General features: G+C 33.2%; 1 protein-coding gene across 2 annotated transcripts; it reads left to right on the top strand.

The window, feature by feature from the left end:
* Positions 1–2,969: 2,969 nt before the first annotated feature.
* Positions 2,970–15,877, top strand: LOC108345617 (uncharacterized). Of its 2 annotated transcripts, XM_017584244.2 has the most exons (27): positions 2,970–3,178; positions 3,318–3,531; positions 3,640–3,779; positions 7,265–7,381; positions 7,646–7,792; positions 8,014–8,696; positions 8,894–9,015; positions 9,097–9,188; positions 9,368–9,587; positions 9,708–9,774; positions 10,374–10,522; positions 10,627–10,700; positions 10,784–10,948; positions 11,055–11,126; positions 11,334–11,435; positions 11,521–11,610; positions 12,088–12,163; positions 12,276–12,372; positions 12,451–12,520; positions 12,670–12,849; positions 12,964–13,086; positions 13,173–13,256; positions 13,932–14,116; positions 14,209–14,347; positions 14,446–14,505; positions 14,660–14,764; positions 15,406–15,877. In XM_017584244.2, the coding sequence occupies exons 1-27, from the start codon at positions 3,092–3,094 to the stop codon at positions 15,517–15,519; spliced, it is 3,774 nt and encodes a 1,257-aa protein (XP_017439733.2). In that variant the 5' UTR covers positions 2,970–3,091; the 3' UTR covers positions 15,520–15,877. The 2 variants fall into 2 exon arrangements, with proteins under 2 accessions (XP_017439733.2, XP_052731298.1); XM_052875338.1 differs by lacking the exon at positions 7,265–7,381.
* Positions 15,878–19,602: the final 3,725 nt, after the last annotated feature.

The raw sequence follows: 19,602 nt of genomic DNA, 5'->3' as shown, positions 1-19,602 counted from the left end.
TGTTTTTCTAAAACACTTCAAAAAATACAAATTTTCATGACCAAGGAAAATATCAAGCACCATCTTCTTAATATGACTAAGCTATAATACATAAAAACAAACACCCTTTCCAGTACATTGTTAATCATCAAAAACATTATAAAAGTGCATTTCCTAAATGAATCAACGTTAGAAAACAATAGTGTAGACATTTATAATATGTGTTAAGTAATATAATCTACATCCACTGATGATTTTATATTATAGCATATAAAACAAATGATAGTTGCATAAAAGTAACATGGAAAAAAGAAGAAAGAGAACAATTTCAAGTTACAAGGTAGACATAAAAATTAGCAAACTATTCCTTTGGAGTAAATTTCAAATCTCAATATTAAGTGTTTCATGGTTGAGAAATATGATTTGGTTAATGATATATATGTGAAATTAAACTAACATTGTCAGAGTGACGTAAATATCAAATAAATAACCTCTGTTAGATGATACAAATGTGATAGTGAAAAAAGTAAAAAGGAAAGTTAACAGAAATCTACGAGTTAATAAACTGAAATTATTTAAACTTAGAAAAAATAGAATTTGCCAGTAACGTGTAGAATTATATTTATGAGTAAAGATTTGTTTTAATTTAAGTTAAATTTTTTTATAAGGTATTCTGTTACATATATCTGAGGTAGATAGAACAAAATATGGATGATAAGGTTGTCTTGTCTCGTTTATACTCAATGTATATTAAAATTTCACATTGGTTTGGATGATTTCAACCACTCAATTCATCGAAATAGATTGGATTAATTTTGTTCGATTCAGTGAATTCGAAACTCAATGAAAAGCTATATATATATATATATATATATATATATATATATATATATATATATATATAAAGTTTATTATTTTGACTATTAAATTGATTATATATTAAATTTAGGTTCAAAGATAGAATTTAAAAAATACGTAAATATTTAATTTTAAAAAATTATATTAAAATATTAAAAAAATAAATTGTTTTATAAATTAAAATTAAAATATAAAATTTAAAAAATATGTTAAACAGTTTTCCACCGTTTAAAATAATAATAATAATAATAATATAAAATTTAATTTAATATATTATAACATACTAAATCATATTAAAATAATAAAATTAATGAATTATTCATTAATTTTAAATTAAAATTAAAATTTAGAAAAACAAGTTAAAGGTTTTCGAAAATCGTTTAACATATTTTTTAAATTTTGTTTTAATTTAAAATTAATAAATAATTAAATTATTTTAATATAATTTAATATGTTAAAATCTATTAAATTATATTTTGTATTATTATTATTAATTCTAGTATAATTTTTGGTTTTATTATTATTATTATTATAATTGTCATAATAATTATTAAATTAATAAAATATAGTAAAATATATTAAAATAAATAAAATACTTTTTAAATTTTATAATAAGAGTAATTTAAAAAATTTATTAGGTTTTAAAAAATTATATTAAAATATTAAAATAAATAAATTAGGTATTAAATTTTATATTAAAAAATAAAATTTAAAAGTTATGTTAAATGGTTTCCGAAAATCGTTAACATAATCTTTAAGTATTTTTAAAACAATTTAAGTCGGCTTTAAAAATCGTTTAAGTTTTAAGCGGTCTTTAACATTTTTTAAAATTATTGAAGATTTTCAACATATATTTTTAATAAGAATTCAAAATTTAATTTTTTAGAAATCGATTTTTAATCTTTACAAATTTGTGTTATCCAACTAAATATTAGCTATAATATACTATCGTGGTAAATAAAAAAAATTATGCTATGTGTGAAAAAAATTCACAAAATACACCTGCATCAAAATTTGTTAAATTATTTTATACAATTGAAATATGATTTTTCTCAAAATTAGTCTTATGTATAATTATCCCGAGCTTAATTAATTTATGACTTTAATTATTTTAAATTAAAAATTTTATTTTATTTTCTTAAAATAATGTGAAAATTGAATACAACCACACAAGCATGTCTTCACATATGATTACCGAGTCTATGCTAGTTGATAAAATGAGTGTCAGTTTGACTTATCATACTTAGAAGACGTTGAAAGTTTGTCTATAATTTGGTCTACCATTTTTTTTTTACTTTTCTATTATTTTTTGAAATATATTTAAAATTATATCTTCTAAAAATCAATAAATTAATTTTAAGAAATTTAAAATATATGTATTATTAAATTAATGAAGAAGTGGGTCTTGTAACCTAACAACTTGGTTGGCCGCGTCACACATCATGCATGTATGTATGTGTGTGTTTTTTTTTTGTTTTTTTTTTTTCAGTTTTTTATGTCTTTAATACTTTCTCTCTCCGTAAAGTCTAAAAGAAACTTGTTTTGTTCTAGCAGCTACTACCATAAATTTCACCAACCCACAAATTTCCATTTTTGAAATAACAAATCCCTAATCCCTAATTTTTTTTTCTTTACCCAATTCTCCCTTCACTTTCTTATATCTTCACAATAACATTATAATATTTTAAAATAATTATACTATTACAAAACTATTAATTTTCTTAATTCCAATAAATGAGATTATTAAGTCTTATTAATAAAACAAAAGAATATTTTGATATAGCTTTTAAAATTTCAAAATGCATTAAGATGACATGACATAATGAAAATGTAATCTCATTCTTCAACTTTATGTACAAAAATTGAATTCTTATTCCCCAAGTAAAAAAAAAACTTATATTCAGAGTATCTCCTAAAAAAATCAATAATTAAAATTGATTCAGAAAATTCAGTTTTTATTCTTTAGCAGTGTACTTAAGTAAAATGTTATGATAATTAGTATGAAAAGTGAAGAAAGTAATGATACATTACTATTTATAATTAGATAATTCTATAAGAACGTGCTAAAATTATTGTATACCTTATATTATTGTTATTTTGTTTTGATTCATTATCCCACAATAACATTAAAAGCAGCAAGGCAGAAACCTTAACAAAATTTACATGATCTGCCCCAATCATTCTTAGTCATAGCCTGGCTCTCTCATCTTCCCCCGAAAAGGACCGTCCTCAGAACCCTCCACAACCCACCACCATGGTCGAAACCAGACGCAGCAGCTCTTCCTCTTCCAAGCGCTCTCTCTCTTCCTCCTCTCCCCCCAACAACACCAAAAGATCCAAGGTTCAATCTTTACTCCCTTTCCCCGCTACCCACCTCTCGCTTTTCTCTGCCAATTCCCCTTTTCCTCATCTGGGTATTTCGTTTTAATCTCAATTCGAGTTGTGTCTCCCGTGTTGATCGATTCTCTGTCGTGACGCAGGTTTCCGAGGATTCCTCATCAACAACCGTGCCCTCCGTAGCTCCGGTCAACGAATCTGGACCCGCCAATGAATCTGCCGAACCGGAGCTGCGGCCCTCTGATCTACCCGATACGGCGTCGTTGAAGGCCGTCGATGGGTGTGATGCGATTTCGCCTGATAAATCTCCGTCTACACCTGTTGAGGGGGAGGCTTTGGTGTCCCCTCAGTGTCTAGGTAAGGAAATTGCTACCTTTTTCGCTCGGGTTTGATATGGGGTTGTTGGTTCTGTGCATGCATGTGGTTTTCAGATTGGTGAGATTTATGAATTTGTGGGAAATTAAGGTGAAACAGCGGAGAAATCGAAGGGGGCTGGGGCGGCGGCGGCGGCGGCGACTGTGTCCCCGGTTGGTCGGTCGAAGAAACGCCCTACGAAATTGAACCCCAAGGTTGCTTGGGCAAAGCTCCTTTCACAGTGTTCTCAGGTTTGTTTTTGTTGTTCTCAGTTGGGTTTTTACCATGCTTGCTTGTTTTGGGTTGTGTGTGTCTCTGAGCAATTTTGTTTTCAAATTTCGCAAGATAAATACATCGCAATTTTGATCTTCGAAGTTTTCTTTTCTTAAGAATAGTGATTTTGGTGCTTCCAGAGCTGTTGTGTTTGTGTTTGTTTACTCTTGTATTGATAGATGCTTAATACTTTTCACATTCCACACATAGTATTCAATCCCATATAGTGGCACGGATTGACTGACATTTAAACTGCTATAGTGGGATAACTGGAAACGGGAGACCCTTTAATGCTAGGGAAATAATTTATACCGCACATATGTAATTGCTAAAAGATAAAAGAATTACCAGAAACTAAAAAAACATTTCATAATTAACCAGTGTGTAGTCAAATAGCCACTATATGCTATATAGTGCTCTTATTGCAGAATTTCTTGGATCTGCAATCACAGTGCAAGCTATTTGCCTGCAATGCTCTCTGCTGTATGATATAGCAGATAATTGATTTTCTGCTATCTGCAATTGTTATCATTGGAGGAATGAGGGAAGGACACAATTGAAGATTGGAAGTACAGAAAAATAATTTATACTGCCATTATATAATTTGCTTGAACATAAAAAAGTTACCGAAAACTAAGATAATATCATAATTAATCACTGTTAAATAGCTTCTGTAGTGGGTGCTATAGCATATTGCACTATTGGCTAGTTGAATTCCTTGAACCCATGGTTGTTATGCTGTGTGCCGCTATGGTGTCATGGTTGTGGCATGTCTCCTGCATCCTCTTGTCATCTCTAGTGAGTCTCTGGCCAATTCAACTTTATGGTTAATATCATGCCAAAAGTTTTTTAGATTTATTTTTGTTTGCGTGCAACTTGAATTTTAATACATATATTTCACTAGGTATGTGACCTCTGCTATTTTCTTTTCTGCGATGATATGAGCTATATTTATAGCAGATTATTGGCTTTTCTGTTTTCTGGAATCCACAATTGCACTAAAATAATCAAAAGTCGAACTTGCACACAAGTGAGTGACAAAACTCAAGGAACATATGTGCACCAAATTTTGAACAGACCTCTCAAATTAAAAGTTAAAACTGCAAAATAAGACAAAGAGTTCTGAAATTTGATGTGTGAAATGACGCTTGGCTAGAAACAATTTCAGTGCTGTGGATTAGCGAGAAACACTACTGGGCTGTGTGAATGTCTGGAAAGCAAAGAGGTCTTACCCTACTTGTGTTTCTTGGTCTCAACTCTCAAATGCAAGTGCAAAGCTGCATTTAATCTTGAATCATAAACACAGATTTCCTGGTTTAAAACATGGGTAATGGAAAAATTACTGGAAGGATTACTTGAATGGTGGAGGAAACAGTGGGTGAATAGAAGATTTTTGTAAACATCCATCTCAAGAGTGGCGGTTTTCCAGGATGGTGTCTGTTCTTTGCAGGCATGTATGCTCTGCTATTAGTTAATGGATTGCAGCACAGAACCACTCCAATGACGTACGGATCACTATGATTCTGGGCTCTGAAATTATTCAATCCTACTCATATTTTCTAATTACTGCAGGATGCATAGTTGACTGTTTGGGTAATTACTGCCTGAGGTATTTATGATACTATACTGAATAATTACACCTATCTCCTGAGTTTGTTATTAGAAACATATGTAAAACATGGGGTAACTTGTCTCAGGCACAACTTTATCAAAAAGTAAAAGATTCTCCAATCTCCTCCCCTTCACCAAAACAGTTTGAACTGCATCCCTGCAACTGCACACTTTTAATCATAACTTTGTCAAAGAAAGAGGGGAGAGGATCATTAATTCATTGCTGGAAATCTAGTTAGGAAACTTGCCATATGTTGTCTTGGAGTTTATGGTAAGGATGTGTCTGTAACAGCGGAGAGCTTTTGTGTCCTATCTAATAAGGGTTTTAGCTACAAGGCTATACCTTAGTTTTTTGCCTTTGATCTCCATTATGAACATCTTCTACCTCAGAGAGCTCATAGGGTAAAGGGTGGTGGAAGTGAATACAGATTCCTGATGATTCTGTTATTCACTGTTACGGAATCTTGGTGACACCCGTATGAGGCAAACCACTCTTGAAGTTTTAATTAGCTGCCGCCATGGGGGAAAGGAACTCGGACTGTTGGGTTGTAAAAGGTGTTTTCCCGTTATGTGCTGCTGTACATGCATATATGCCCAAAGTAAGGAAAGAGAGGGTTGAGGGAGGGGATCAAGGAAAGGAAAAGGATCATTGAGGAAAGAAGGAAGGAAATGTGAGTTGGAAGAGAAAGATAGTTTAGTGGCTACAGGAATGAAAAAGGTGAAGATGCTATTACTTTAACCTATCTATATCTTCTCTTCCAGTTCAAACTGATCACCACCACTGAGGCAAATTCCTTTGCTTAGGATAGTTAACAGCCTTGACAACAATGATCTGGAGGAAGAAGGGGGCACTGATAGTGATAGATCTGAGGGGGTGTGTTCTGTGAATGTATTGAGCTTGAAGCCATCATTAATGCACTGGCTGCACATGCACAGATTCTGGTGTGATTTGAAACATGGTAGGTGGAAGAAATTGGAGGAAAGCGGGAGGGGGGGTTGGGGTTTGACATTTGAGGTGCTGCTATCCAGTTAACATTGGAGGGAGGGAAATAAGTTTGCAGATTGAGAAGGACATGAAGGGGTGTTGGTTCGTGAGATGCAGGTGAAGGAAGTAGTGGCCGTTTTACCTGGCTGTGGGGCCAGCGATGACAAGGTGCTTTAGAGTAGAGATACAAATAATTTAAAAGGAAGCTTAATCTCTCAAACGAGAGGTTGTTTGTCATAATAAGCGATAATGTTATGGGAGGTTTTTTTAAGTAGCACTAAGTTAAGATTGAAAGGAGATGCCTTAGTTGTCCAGGGCTCTAATTTGATAGTAAGAGCTAATTACTTGACTCACTCTGTTTGGCATACAATTGTCTTAAATTATGACAATCCATGCAGTAAATTAGTTGGATGTGATTAATAGCAAAACAAATCAATATTGACACACTTTTACTTTGGGGTTGAATCTATTAACTTTGGGATATTTGAGTCTTTTGTGCATTACCTAGAGCAGATTTTTTTTTATACTGTATGTCACAAATTTCATTTGGTAGATATGTCATAACAGGGCACCTGGTTCTATTGCAATTACATATTCAGTTTATAACGTGTCTCTTTATCTGTGCAGAACTTATTTGGAGTAGTTTGGTGAAAACAAATATTGTATTTGATTTTTTTTTGAAAAAATATCGTTGATGGTAGACTTGTGTAGCATTCATGTATATTTTGAGGTTTGTTATATTTGCTGTTGGATTAAAATGGCAAGGGGGGAGTCTGAGCTGGTTTATGTTTGTCTTCTTAAAGATTCCATTTCTGATGCACTATTATATATTTGGAATTAATCTTTTTGCTATTTATCCTTTTCCAGAATCCTCATGTGCCCATAAGTGATCTTAGCTTCACTGTTGGTCAAGGTCGTAATTGTAATTTATGGCTTAAAGATCCCACTGTTGGTAATATGTTGTGCAAGTTGAGCCACATAGAGGTAGAGTTTCCTCTTTTGTCTTTCAAAACTTGAAATGATCAGTTGAATAGCTAATTTTCCGTCTGCTTTCCAGCTTCATCATGAAAAAATAGTCATTTCTCAAACAACAAAGAACATATTTTAGACTTTTGATTAAAGATATTAATGAAATGAAGTAGTATTGTTTGGGATGCTTCAAAAAATTATTCACTCTGAAGAAAAGTACTGTTTAGCATTTCAGTGGATATTTAAGATTACTGACCAACGTTGTTGGACTCTGCACAGCGTGGAGGCTCGTCTGTTGCATTACTTGAAATCACAGGGGGCAAAGGTTCTATTCAAGTTAATGGCAGAACTCATAGAAAGAATACCCGATTGATTTTAAGTGGAGGAGATGAGGTGGTCTTTGGTTCATCTGGCAAGCATGCTTATGTATCCTTTACATATGGTTCTATTAGAAGAATTTACCTGTTTTCCATCTACTTCCTGTTGCTCCTTCCTTCTTTCTTTGCTTGCTTATGTGATCACCTACATTGTACAAGGATATCAGTTAGTCATGTCATGTGTTCTTCTTATTCACTATAAGCTGCTGTTTTTTTCCATTCCTAACTTTCTTTTGTTTATGTATTATGTGTCCTTAATACCAAATTCAGATCTTTCAGCAGCTCACAAATAACAATATTAGTCATGCTGGTATACCTTCTTCCATGAGTATTTTAGAAGCCCAGAGTGCTCCCATAAATGGAGCGCAAGTTGAAGCTAGATCTGGTGATCCTTCTGCCGTTGCTGGAGCATCAATATTGGCCTCTTTATCTAATCTTCATAAAGACTTATCTCTCCTTTCATCTCCTGCTAAAAATGGAAAGAATGTGCAACAGAACACTGACATTTCATCACTACCTTCTGGCAATGGGGATGATGTGCCTGACAGTGAAATGAAGGATGCCACCAGTAAAGATGTACCATCATCTGGAGTTTTCTCTGCTGACAAAACTGTTCTAGCATCCTCTAACACTGTTAATGAAAATCCCAGCATTGACGCAACTGAAGTTGACACAACTGTGGATGCTGATGTTGGGAAGGTAGCTGCTGCTACATATGAATTTAGGCCATTACTGCGCATGCTTGCTGGCTCATGTCCTGAACTTGATTTAAGTTGTGGCATTACTAAGATATTGGAAGAGCGAAGGGAATTAAGAGAACTCCTTAAAGATGTTGATACCCCAACAATATTGGCTTCAACCAGGCGGCAAGCATTCAAGGACAGTTTAGAACAGAGAATTCTCAAATCTGAGGATATTGATGTCTCTTTTGAAACTTTCCCCTATTATCTGAGGTGCATACCGTTACTTGTTATCAAGTTATCTCTTCATTGTTCTGTCTGAACTACAAGGCCCGTATGGTCACAATTATATGTGAACTGTGGCTATATTGGTATTCTTTGTTTTTGAAGTAGTGGGTTGAATTGCTTACTGTCATGATTGAGGAGAGATAATTTATGGTTACTTAGTTATGATGCTTTGTATTATGCAGTGATACAACAAAGAGTGTTTTGATCGCTTCTACATTTATTCATTTGAAGTGCAATGGCTTTGCAAAATATGCTTCTGACCTCCCATCCGTTTCTCCACGAATATTGCTATCTGGTCCTGCAGGTGGTTTCCATAATTATTGTTTATGCTTCTACTTCCCCCTTTTGTGATAGAATAATGATATCTTTTATGATTCTTGTGTAGGTTCGGAAATATATCAGGAGACTTTGTGCAAGGCACTAGCAAAGCATTTTGGTGCCAGGCTACTGATTGTGGATTCTCTTTCATTGCCCGGTGTATGTTTTATTAGACATTCTTCCTTTGTAGTAGAGGTTTTTCAAAATCTCCTTACCAGTCTAAAGTATTTCCTGATCATGGTCTTTACTAAGATTGTTTGCTTGCTTCTGTTCAGATGGTTGTTTGGTCAATCAGGATTAATGTACACTTATTCTTAATTAAGCAATTGGTTTTTCAGGGAGCTCCTGCAAAAGAAGTAGATTCTGCTAAAGAAAGTTCCAGACCGGAAAGGCCATCTGTGTTTGCCAAGAGAAGTTCCCAGACTGCCACATTACATCACAAGAAACCAGCGTCCAGTGTTGACGCTGAAATTATAGGTGGATCCACGCTAAGTTCTCAAGCTATGCTGAAGCAAGAGGTTTCCACTGCATCGTCAAAAGGGACTACTCTTAAAGAGGGTATGCCATTCTTCCCTAGATATAAGCATTGATCTGCAAATTTACTTCCATTGTCTTTGCATTACAATGATTGCTTGGTGACATTTTTTGTCTTTAATGACATGTTACTTTCATATGCAGGTGATAGAGTAAAATTTGTTGGAAATTTTCCTTCTGCCGTCTCAGCACTACCAAATTATCCTTCAAGGTATTTTGTTTAATGGAGTAATTCTACTTAGAAGATTTTTACAACGTAATAAAGGTTGATCTATGAATTATTAGATTTTTATTTTGTCCTTTTAATATAGAAGGATGCATATAAAAACTCCTTTAGTATGGCTTGAAAAGCATGCTAAACTTTTAGTAAAGTGGAATGGGATTTTAGTGGCAGTTCTCATTTGCAGAGGTTATAACTTCAGAAAGAATCACACTTTTTTGACAAAAAGGAAAATAAATAGTCAGTCTGGAGCCGTTTCTTAGTACTTCATTTCTGATAATTTTGTTTTTGTTGCTTGTCCTTTTGTATTTAACTGAAGCTAAATTCACTTTGAGCTCCAGATTTACTGTGTTATGGGTTTTTATGGATTTTTCTCTGGTTCATTGCTCCTAAGCTATTCAGAAGGTGTTTCAATTTCTGTTATACTGACTAACTAGAGAGCTTTGATGTTTTTTAAATTTCACATTTTTAAATATCTGTTTATGTTAATATTTTAGCCTCCTGCAAAAAAAAATTTATTTAATCTTTTGGTTAAGTTTTGTTTTTTTTTTTTTGGAAATGAAGAGTTTAATTCTTTCTATATTGTTCAGGGGACCAAGCTATGGCTCTCGGGGTAAAGTTATGCTTGCTTTTGAAGATAATGGGTCTTCAAAAATTGGGGTTAGGTTTGATAAATCAATTCCAGATGGCAATGATCTTGGAGGCCTTTGTGAAGATGATAGAGGGTTCTTTTGTTCGGGTAATTCACTATCTTTGATTGAAATCTTGTTGCTTTATCTGCATATTAGCATATTCTATGCTATTATTTTAGCACATATAATTCATTGAAGATTTAAACTGCAGCAAATCATTTACTAAGGGTAGATGGCTCCGGAGGGGATGATACGGACAAAGTTGCAATAAATGATATCTTCGAGGTTGTCCCAATTCGGTACTGGTTGAAAAGATGCTTCTATTCTTAAAGAAGTACATTTAACATTCCTCTTTGCTTTGTGCATAGGTTACCTCTAATCAGAGTAAAAGTGGTCCATTAGTGTTGTTCATTAAAGATATAGAGAAGACAATGGTTGGGAACTATGATGTTTTGAAAAATAAATTCGAAAGCTTGCCACCAAATGTTGTCGTTATTGGCTCTCATACTATGCTTGACAGTAGAAAGGAGAAGGTACTGTCTCATTATTGTATTTTATCTAGCATTGCATTGTAAGGGTATCATGATTATGGTAATGTTTTTGCTGCTTTATTTAATTGCTGCATGGTTATGCTTCCAGACCCAACCTGGTGGCCTTCTGTTTACCAAGTTTGGGAGCAATCAGACAGCACTACTCGATCTTGCCTTCCCGGTAAAGAGTCACTGCCCTTGGCACTTCTTACCTTGATTTAAAGCTTGTGTTTTCTAGCTTGGAAGTTATGGCGCTTGTCTTCTGTACCTTTAAACTATTCCTTCCTTGGAGATAGATCTATATCCTTTTTAATATCGTTATAGCTTGGTTGGTTATGGTTCCTTAAGGAATTAATTATAAACCCAGCACTATTTCTTCCTTTTTTAGGATAACTTTAGTAGACTACATGATCGGAGCAAAGAAACCCCTAAAGTAATGAAGCAACTTGGGCGACTTTTCCCAAACAAAGTGACAATACAGCTGCCTCAGGTATGAAGTCATATTGACTACATTTGAAATTTATTCCATTGCCATTTACAGTTCATGTATTCGTATTATATCTAAACTTCTACAGGATGAGAGTTTACTTTCCGATTGGAAGCAACAATTAGAACGTGACATTGAAACTATGAAAGCTCAGTCCAATATTGTCAGTGTTCGCACAGTGAGTCCAGCAACACTTGTTAATTTTTATGTGCTTGTTTTTTATTTTAATGTTTGTTATGCTTCCTTCCACTTCATACAGGGGGATAAGGATTTTTTGTTATGTTTTATGATTGCCCTTGTTGCTGATTTTTTCAGCATTTTTCAATTTTTTCTCCGGTTTGTGGGTTAGGTGTTATTTGCATTTGGAATATGTGGCATTACTTGCATTGGCTGAGAAATTTTCCCAACTGGCTTATTAATGTTCAATGTCATTCTAAAAGTTGTTTATGTGGATAATTTTGTTTCCTGTCTCTTCAAGCCTACCCGTCTTGGCCATCCATATCCATTATTTGCTTCACATGGCCAAGCACTGCTAACAAAATGATTCCTTGATGTTCATTTTTGAAGCATTGTATGTGACTTAAGTTTTGTTTATTAGATACTAACATTTCTTTGCCACTGTCAAACATCTGATAAGATTCTTCTAATGATTCAGGTTCTCAACAGGATTGGACTGGATTGCCCTGACCTTGAGACTCTTTGCATCAAAGATCAAACCCTAGCTACTGAAAGTCAGTTTCTTTATTCTTTTTTTCCTGTTATGTATAGATTTTTTTCCCAACTGAATATGAGAGCTGAGATTTGCTGTCTTATTGATAATATCCTTGCAACTCCATTTTCTAGGTGTGGAGAAGATCGTTGGCTGGGCTATAAGTTACCATTTTATGCATTCATCTGAAGCTTCTACCAAAGATTCTAAGCTTGTGATATCTGCAGAAAGGTTGTATTCTTTATTTTTGGGCATGCTGCTTTTCTTGTAACAGTATTTTTTATTGACAACTTTCGTTTTACTGTGCAGCATTAATTATGGGCTTAACATTCTACATGGCATTCAAAATGAGAACAAAAGCTTGAAAAAATCACTCAAGGTAGGTTAACACTAGATATTAAAAGTTTAAGCCTTTTATCATAATTTCTTGTGGAGATATTCTGCTCTGCTGGTATCCATCTGGTTTCCTTACTTTGGCATGGTTTGAATTATGGAACAGTCACCTGTATTTTTTAATTGTTTTTCCAGGATGTGGTTACTGAGAATGAGTTTGAGAAGAAGCTGCTTGGTGATGTTATTCCACCAACTGATATTGGGGTCACATTTGATGATATTGGAGCTTTAGAAAATGTGAAGGACACCTTGAAGGAATTGGTTATGCTTCCTCTTCAGAGGCCTGAATTATTTTGCAAAGGACAGCTCACAAAGGTGAATAGATTTCCGTTTTAGTTGCTATAAATGATGACTTGTGGAACACGATTTTTAGATAGATCATATTCCTTTAATGTGTGTAGCACCTCATTGTAATTACTTTGGATGTAGCCTTGCAAGGGAATATTGCTTTTTGGGCCCCCTGGAACAGGAAAAACAATGCTTGCAAAGGCTGTAGCTACTGAAGCTGGAGCAAATTTCATTAACATTTCAATGTCCAGCATTACTTCAAAGGTACTGAGGTTGCAAATTTCTCTTTTGTTATGTTGTGTATTTCGTTGTATGTCTCTGACAAAAAGCCATGGTTTTGTTTACTGCAGTGGTTTGGTGAAGGAGAAAAATATGTAAAAGCAGTTTTTTCTCTGGCCAGCAAAATTGCTCCAAGTGTTATTTTTGTTGATGAGGTTGGTTTATAATGTCATTTGTTTATCTTCTTTTTTTTTCCTTCGTTTTAAATAAATTTTGAGCTCCTTCGGTATGACCCATTGTTGGACTATTTTAAGAGGATATGATCAAATGGAGAAAAGCAAAGCTACGGTCAATATAATGATATTAAAGGGAAATGAAAAAGGAGTTTGTGTCTTACAATGTGATTGGAAAGTTATAGATTGGTTTAAAATGCTTTTTAGGTATACAGTCATTGGTTGTATACATTATTAAAAGGGGTAGACCTCTTAGGCTTGCTAAACTGAAGTAGAGTGACAATGGTGTTTGGAAAGCCAGGAAAGCCGGAACCGTGTTTATGTAGGCTTGATACATTGGGTTGAAGAGAGGGGTGGGTATTGATTTGTAATGAACTTCTAGCAGTTTCAAACCAAAATTTCTGGACTTAGCTGATTTGTTTTACTGAATTGATTGGTCATATTGTTTTTGTGATTATTTTCTATGACAGCCATTCTTCAATTGAGCTATAAGTATCTGATTTCCAACTTTTTAATTTTCTTTGGACATTCTAAAATACCAGGCAAATTAAAATCTGGCTGAATTTGGAGACCTGCATGTTTAAATGTTGTCAGGTTTTATGGTAGCAAGTATTGTTTTTTCTTAATTGCAATTATCTTGTTGATTTGTCATGGCAGGTTGATAGTATGCTAGGAAGACGTGAAAACCCCAGTGAGCACGAGGCTATGCGAAAAATGAAAAATGAGTTTATGGTTAATTGGGATGGTTTGCGTACTAAAGATAAAGAGCGGGTACTTGTTCTTGCTGCTACAAACAGGCCTTTTGATCTTGATGAGGCTGTTATTAGGCGGCTTCCAAGACGGTGAGCATGTTATGTCTGTTCTTAACTTGTATTTTCATGTTTTACAAATGACATCCATTCTAATGCAGGTCTTTGTTTTCTTTTTTATGTAGATTGATGGTTAATTTGCCAGATGCTCCAAACAGAGGAAAAATTCTCAGAGTCATTTTAGCGAAAGAAGATTTGGCACCTGATGTTGATTTTGAAGCAATGGCTAATATGACTGATGGATATTCTGGGAGTGATCTAAAGGTTGTATTTCTATATATTTTTCATTTCTTTCTTGGTTTCTGGAGAAGGGAACATTCAATTCTGCAGAAAGTATTCTCACTGTTATCTTTTGATTGCAGAACCTTTGTGTCACAGCAGCTCACTGCCCAATACGAGAGATCTTAGAGAAAGAAAAGAAGGTCAGTGACACAGCAAAAAACTATCTTCCTAGCTTTCTCTCATGCTGAAATATCAGTTCAGTGCTAAATATAATCCAGTACATCATGATGTGCTGGCATAATAGTCCACGGATTGGTGATCTCTTTCCTCACTTTGACATGAAATGTTTTTCAGGAGAAAAGCTTAGCAGTATCTGAGAACAAACCTTTACCTGGATTGTGTGGCAGCTCCGACATTCGGCCTTTGAAGATTGATGATTTTAGATATGCACATGAGCAGGTATGTTAATTTCATTTCCATTGTTTTGTTTTTAAAATAATATGTTCACTTTGATGTATACGGTGTCCTTTAAGTAAGATAACTGCCTTTAGACCCCCATCAATTTTTAAGCCTTTTGTATTATTGGTAGATGGCATATATAACAAAGGATGTAATCACTGTCCAGCTAGTGAAACCGTCCAATTTTTGTTACAAATTAAATTTGGAGGTTGGCTCGGGGGTGATGTAAAATGTATTGTTGTCTGCCTTGTGTTTAGTGATTCTGGACTTGGCTTTATCGGGTGTGCAGTTGTTGCCACATAACTAAAGTGCAAACCTGATACTGGCACATGCATTTTCAGCTTCTTATTGTTAAACGTTGAGTGGCTATATCGATGAGATCTTTTGGGGAAGGGGTAGTCTTGGCTCTTGGTGCAAATGCAATTACCTAATAAATTGTCGGGGGAATATTGCCCTAGGGATAGAAGTTTAACAATGAATGGCCTTTATATTAGATGCTTATGGTGGATGGAACGTTGGGCAAATGATACTGAATCTGACATATCGAACATTAAGCTATCTCTGTAGATTGTTGGATTGGATTACAAACTGCATTAGTCCTTTTTGTGCTAATATATATTGTTTGATGTATTTTCGTGCAGGTGTGTGCGAGCGTGTCATCAGAATCAACAAATATGAATGAACTACTCCAATGGAATGATCTCTACGGAGAAGGAGGGTCAAGAAAAATGAGATCTTTGAGCTATTTCATGTAAAGGTTTCTCTGTATAGCATTTGTTGCTTAGGCTATTCTTCTATCACCACCTAAATGGTGCAACAAGGTCAGCAGTGTCCTGTTGATGTGGAAATCCCATCATTGGTTCATCTGCGTCTCTATTGTATTATATCATCATAGGTTTTCTTTCTCCTTTCTCCTTTTTCCAACCCTCACCATCCTCTCCAAATTTTTTCATATATTAGTAGAATTTGTTGACGATTTCACCTGAGATAAAAGCTTAATATAGGTTCTCTGCTCATCCAACTCTCCCTCTCATTCTTGCCCTGTTCGGGCTGTCTGTTTGTACAATCATGTTTTTTTTTCTCGTAAAAATAAAATAAAATGATTTTTATTTATTTGTTCTATAACCTGTAGCTTTATTGCATTGTATCTCTGATTTGCAGTTTGTGCTGTATGTATGAATGCTAATTAATTTTTTAACGTCATGTAATGAATGCCTAATCTTGAATGCCTATTGTTTTGTGATGAATGAAATTTACTTTGGGATGTGAGATAAGAATTTTATGTATGATAGATACTGGTTTTCAATAAGTGTTATGTATGTTTAGAGATACTGAATCTAAAATTTGCAGATGTGCTATGGCAAGAAAATATTTCATAAACATTTTTGGTAAAATTCAGGTGGAATTCTTTCCATAATGACCCTTACAAATGGTCTGTTTAATTTAATTCTATTTAATTTCCTGCTAATATATTTCCTAAGGATTGTAACCAATGTTTATTTACAAATTATCTTTCAACAATTTTTAGCTTATATTTCTATAGAATTTGGAAGATTGTGACACGTCTAAAATGACAAGCTGCGTGGGGTTATTACAATTTTATTATAAGATTTACTCTGATTGGATTGCTTTGGATTTTTAAAATACTTTGGGAAGAGACTAAGAAAAGCAAAAATTGAGTGTGATTATTTATTTATGATATAATATGGAGTTAATAGTACAATTAAATTTTTAATGTTTTTTACTAATGAGGCTCTACACGTATGTAATAAAATAGTTTGCAGTTAATTCATAATAATAAAGATTAAATTGCAATGTATATTGCGAATGTTAAAAAAGTTGAGTATAACTAATTACATTAACATATTTTGACCAAGACTATGATTGTATAATTTGGATTTGTTATTTTTTTTAATAGAGCTAATTAAACTAATATTTTTTTAATTTTGATAATTCATCGTTTCTTATTAAAATTATCTTTTATTAATTTTGTAGGTAATATTTTAGCTTGAAAGTACTGATAAAATAAGAGTTTAAATATTGTACGCTTTTGTTTATTCAACGTGTTTGCTTTTTGCATAAAAATTCAAAATCATTTGTATTAAGTTCATTACATATTTTCCACATTAGGCTACTTTGTAGCAATGTTAGGGTGGTTTGACACTTTTTATGAGGGGATTGAATATGACAACAGTGGAACCCGTAGTGGTTGTTGCGTCATGGTTGTTCTTTGATGTTGTTTATGGTTGCGTAGTGAATGACGATGAAGCTTGTGTTGCCATGTTAGTTGTCAATTGTTGGTGTAGAGAAGGTGTTTGTCAATGATGATGGTGAAACTTTTGATGATCTTGAGAATGGTAATGAATAATTAAATAATGAATCTGATCCTTCATAAAAACAAGTGAATATGAGAATTATGATTGTGATCACTTGGATGAATGAAAGGGCATGTTTCTTATAGCTGTTTGTAGTGGTTGAGATTGAAAACAAAGATCCATGGACATGCTTCCTCAGTTTTCTTCAAGAAGTTGACTAATTTATTCTTGAATAGAGAGATTATTTACTGTGTATTATGTTTCATATATATATCCTTATCTTCTGCATAACAATTTATGAGAGTTTTCTATTTATTTCGATCTGAAATTTTATTGTTTGTTGATTCAATTTAGGTGTTTTCTAATGTTGTTAATGAAACTTTTTCTTTAAGCACAAAATAGGTAATTATGTAACTCTTATTGCATTATATTCATGGTCGTGTTATGGACATGGAAAATCTACATTTATGCACCTGGTATAAACATAGGAAAAATTGAACTTAGCCTTCTTATATGCATAGAAAATGATTAATGTGATTAGTTTCTTTTTATTGTAAAAGAATAAACTATCTTTTTTTTATATAATAAAAGCAAAAGGAACAATGTGTTACTTAGTCACTTGCCAATTACATACAATTCAATCTCCACAAAATCAAGTTACCTTCTTAAATAGTACCCACAACTCACACATCTCAATATTGAGTGGATTGGTGAGTAGAATTAATTTTATGTATTGATTTTAAATTACCTCTATTTTTCTTTTAGTATTGATTTATTTTTACCATAAGAATTGGAGGTAAGAGAATTAAACAAATTGTAGAGAGAATGCTACTTCACTGTCAAGCAATTCTAAACAAAAAGAAAAAGAAAAAGAAAAATAAGTCAACTTAGTTAATTCTTGTTCCACTTTTTGAAAGATACTTTCATCATGTATTTTGTTAAATAGAAACATGATGAAATGATTTGGAATATAATATATATATATATATATATATATATATATATATATATATATATATATAATGGTTTTTGAAATCGGTAAACAATATTTAACGGTTTTGTACAACATATTTTTTGAATTGTGTTTTCAACTTAAATTTTAATAAATAATTATTTTATTTCAATATTTTAATATAATTTTTTGAATTTTACAATTTTTTGAATTATTTTTATTATAAAAATTAAAAACTGTTTAGTTTATTTTAATATAATTTAATATATTTTATTATTTTAATAATTATTATGACAACTATAATACTAATAATAAATCAAAAAATAATAATAATAATTATTATTATTGTAGTATTTCATTTAAATAGTGTAATATTCTCTTCAAGAAACATCATATGTCTAATAAACTAAAATAGTTAACTTAACAAAGTATAAAGTATCATTATAGTTATCTAAATATAATGAGTCAAACTTTATATATAAATTTTCAGACCAAAACTATTTACAAATTTAGTTCTTTAAGGTATTCAAAAGAAACCATTTAAACTAAAGCATCTATACATTTGTACCATCTTCGCCTAGTGTCTATTCCACTGAAACATCATCTACCTCTATTTTTCACCAATCAGATGATCATCCAGCATACAAAAAACACAAACAAACAAATAATACAACAAGGGTAACCTAATATCCAAAAGGATAAAACATGGAATTCACAAAGCAACATAACATTTTCATTTCAACTAAACACAACACCTAAATAGGTACCTAGACTTAACATCTGAATACATGCGTTATTGTCGAGCTATGGCAGATTATACACTTGTAGTGGTGGAACAACTGGTCCACCCCAAGCTACCACACAATATTAGTTTGTTAAAATGTCTTTTGCCCAAGGTAAAGACCCCTAAACTAGGACCTTCTACTACTCTCACCACATGATCCCTTTCTCTACTTAAGAATGGATGACCGTTAGAGTGTTAGGATAAGCCCTAAAACTGAGGTACTACAATAATACAAACACTACAAGGCATCACCATGGGATCTCTCTATGAGAATCATGACATACTCAAAGTATTTCAAGTATAAAATCATTTATAATATTATAGAAATAACAATCACACAATAAGAAAATTTTCTTCATAATAGCTTGATACACACAATAGGCAAGGGAAACAGCTTGGGAACCCTCACCAACAACTCTAGAAAGTCTAAACCCCAAAAATGACCTAAAGAACATCCAAAACTGATATCTAGAAACCCGAATTCGAAATCTCAAACTACATAGTCATTGTTAGACAACTCGTACCACCAAACACTAACGACTAGACAACTCCTTACCAGACGATCTACCAAACACTTACCACCAGACAACTCCTTAGCAGACGATCTACCACACGCTTACCACCAGACAACTCCTTACCAGATGGTCTACTATATGCTTACTACCATACGACTCTTTACCAAACAGCCTACCAGACGCTTACCACTAGACAACTTCTTATGAGACGGTCTACTAGATGCTTACCACTAGACAACTCCTTACCAAACGATCTACCAAACGCTTATCAC

This window comes from Vigna angularis, chromosome 3 (assembly GCF_016808095.1).
Source record: "Vigna angularis cultivar LongXiaoDou No.4 chromosome 3, ASM1680809v1, whole genome shotgun sequence".
Taxonomy (NCBI): Eukaryota; Viridiplantae; Streptophyta; class Magnoliopsida; order Fabales; family Fabaceae; genus Vigna; species Vigna angularis.
This window is presented reverse-complemented; position numbering and strand designations above follow the sequence as displayed.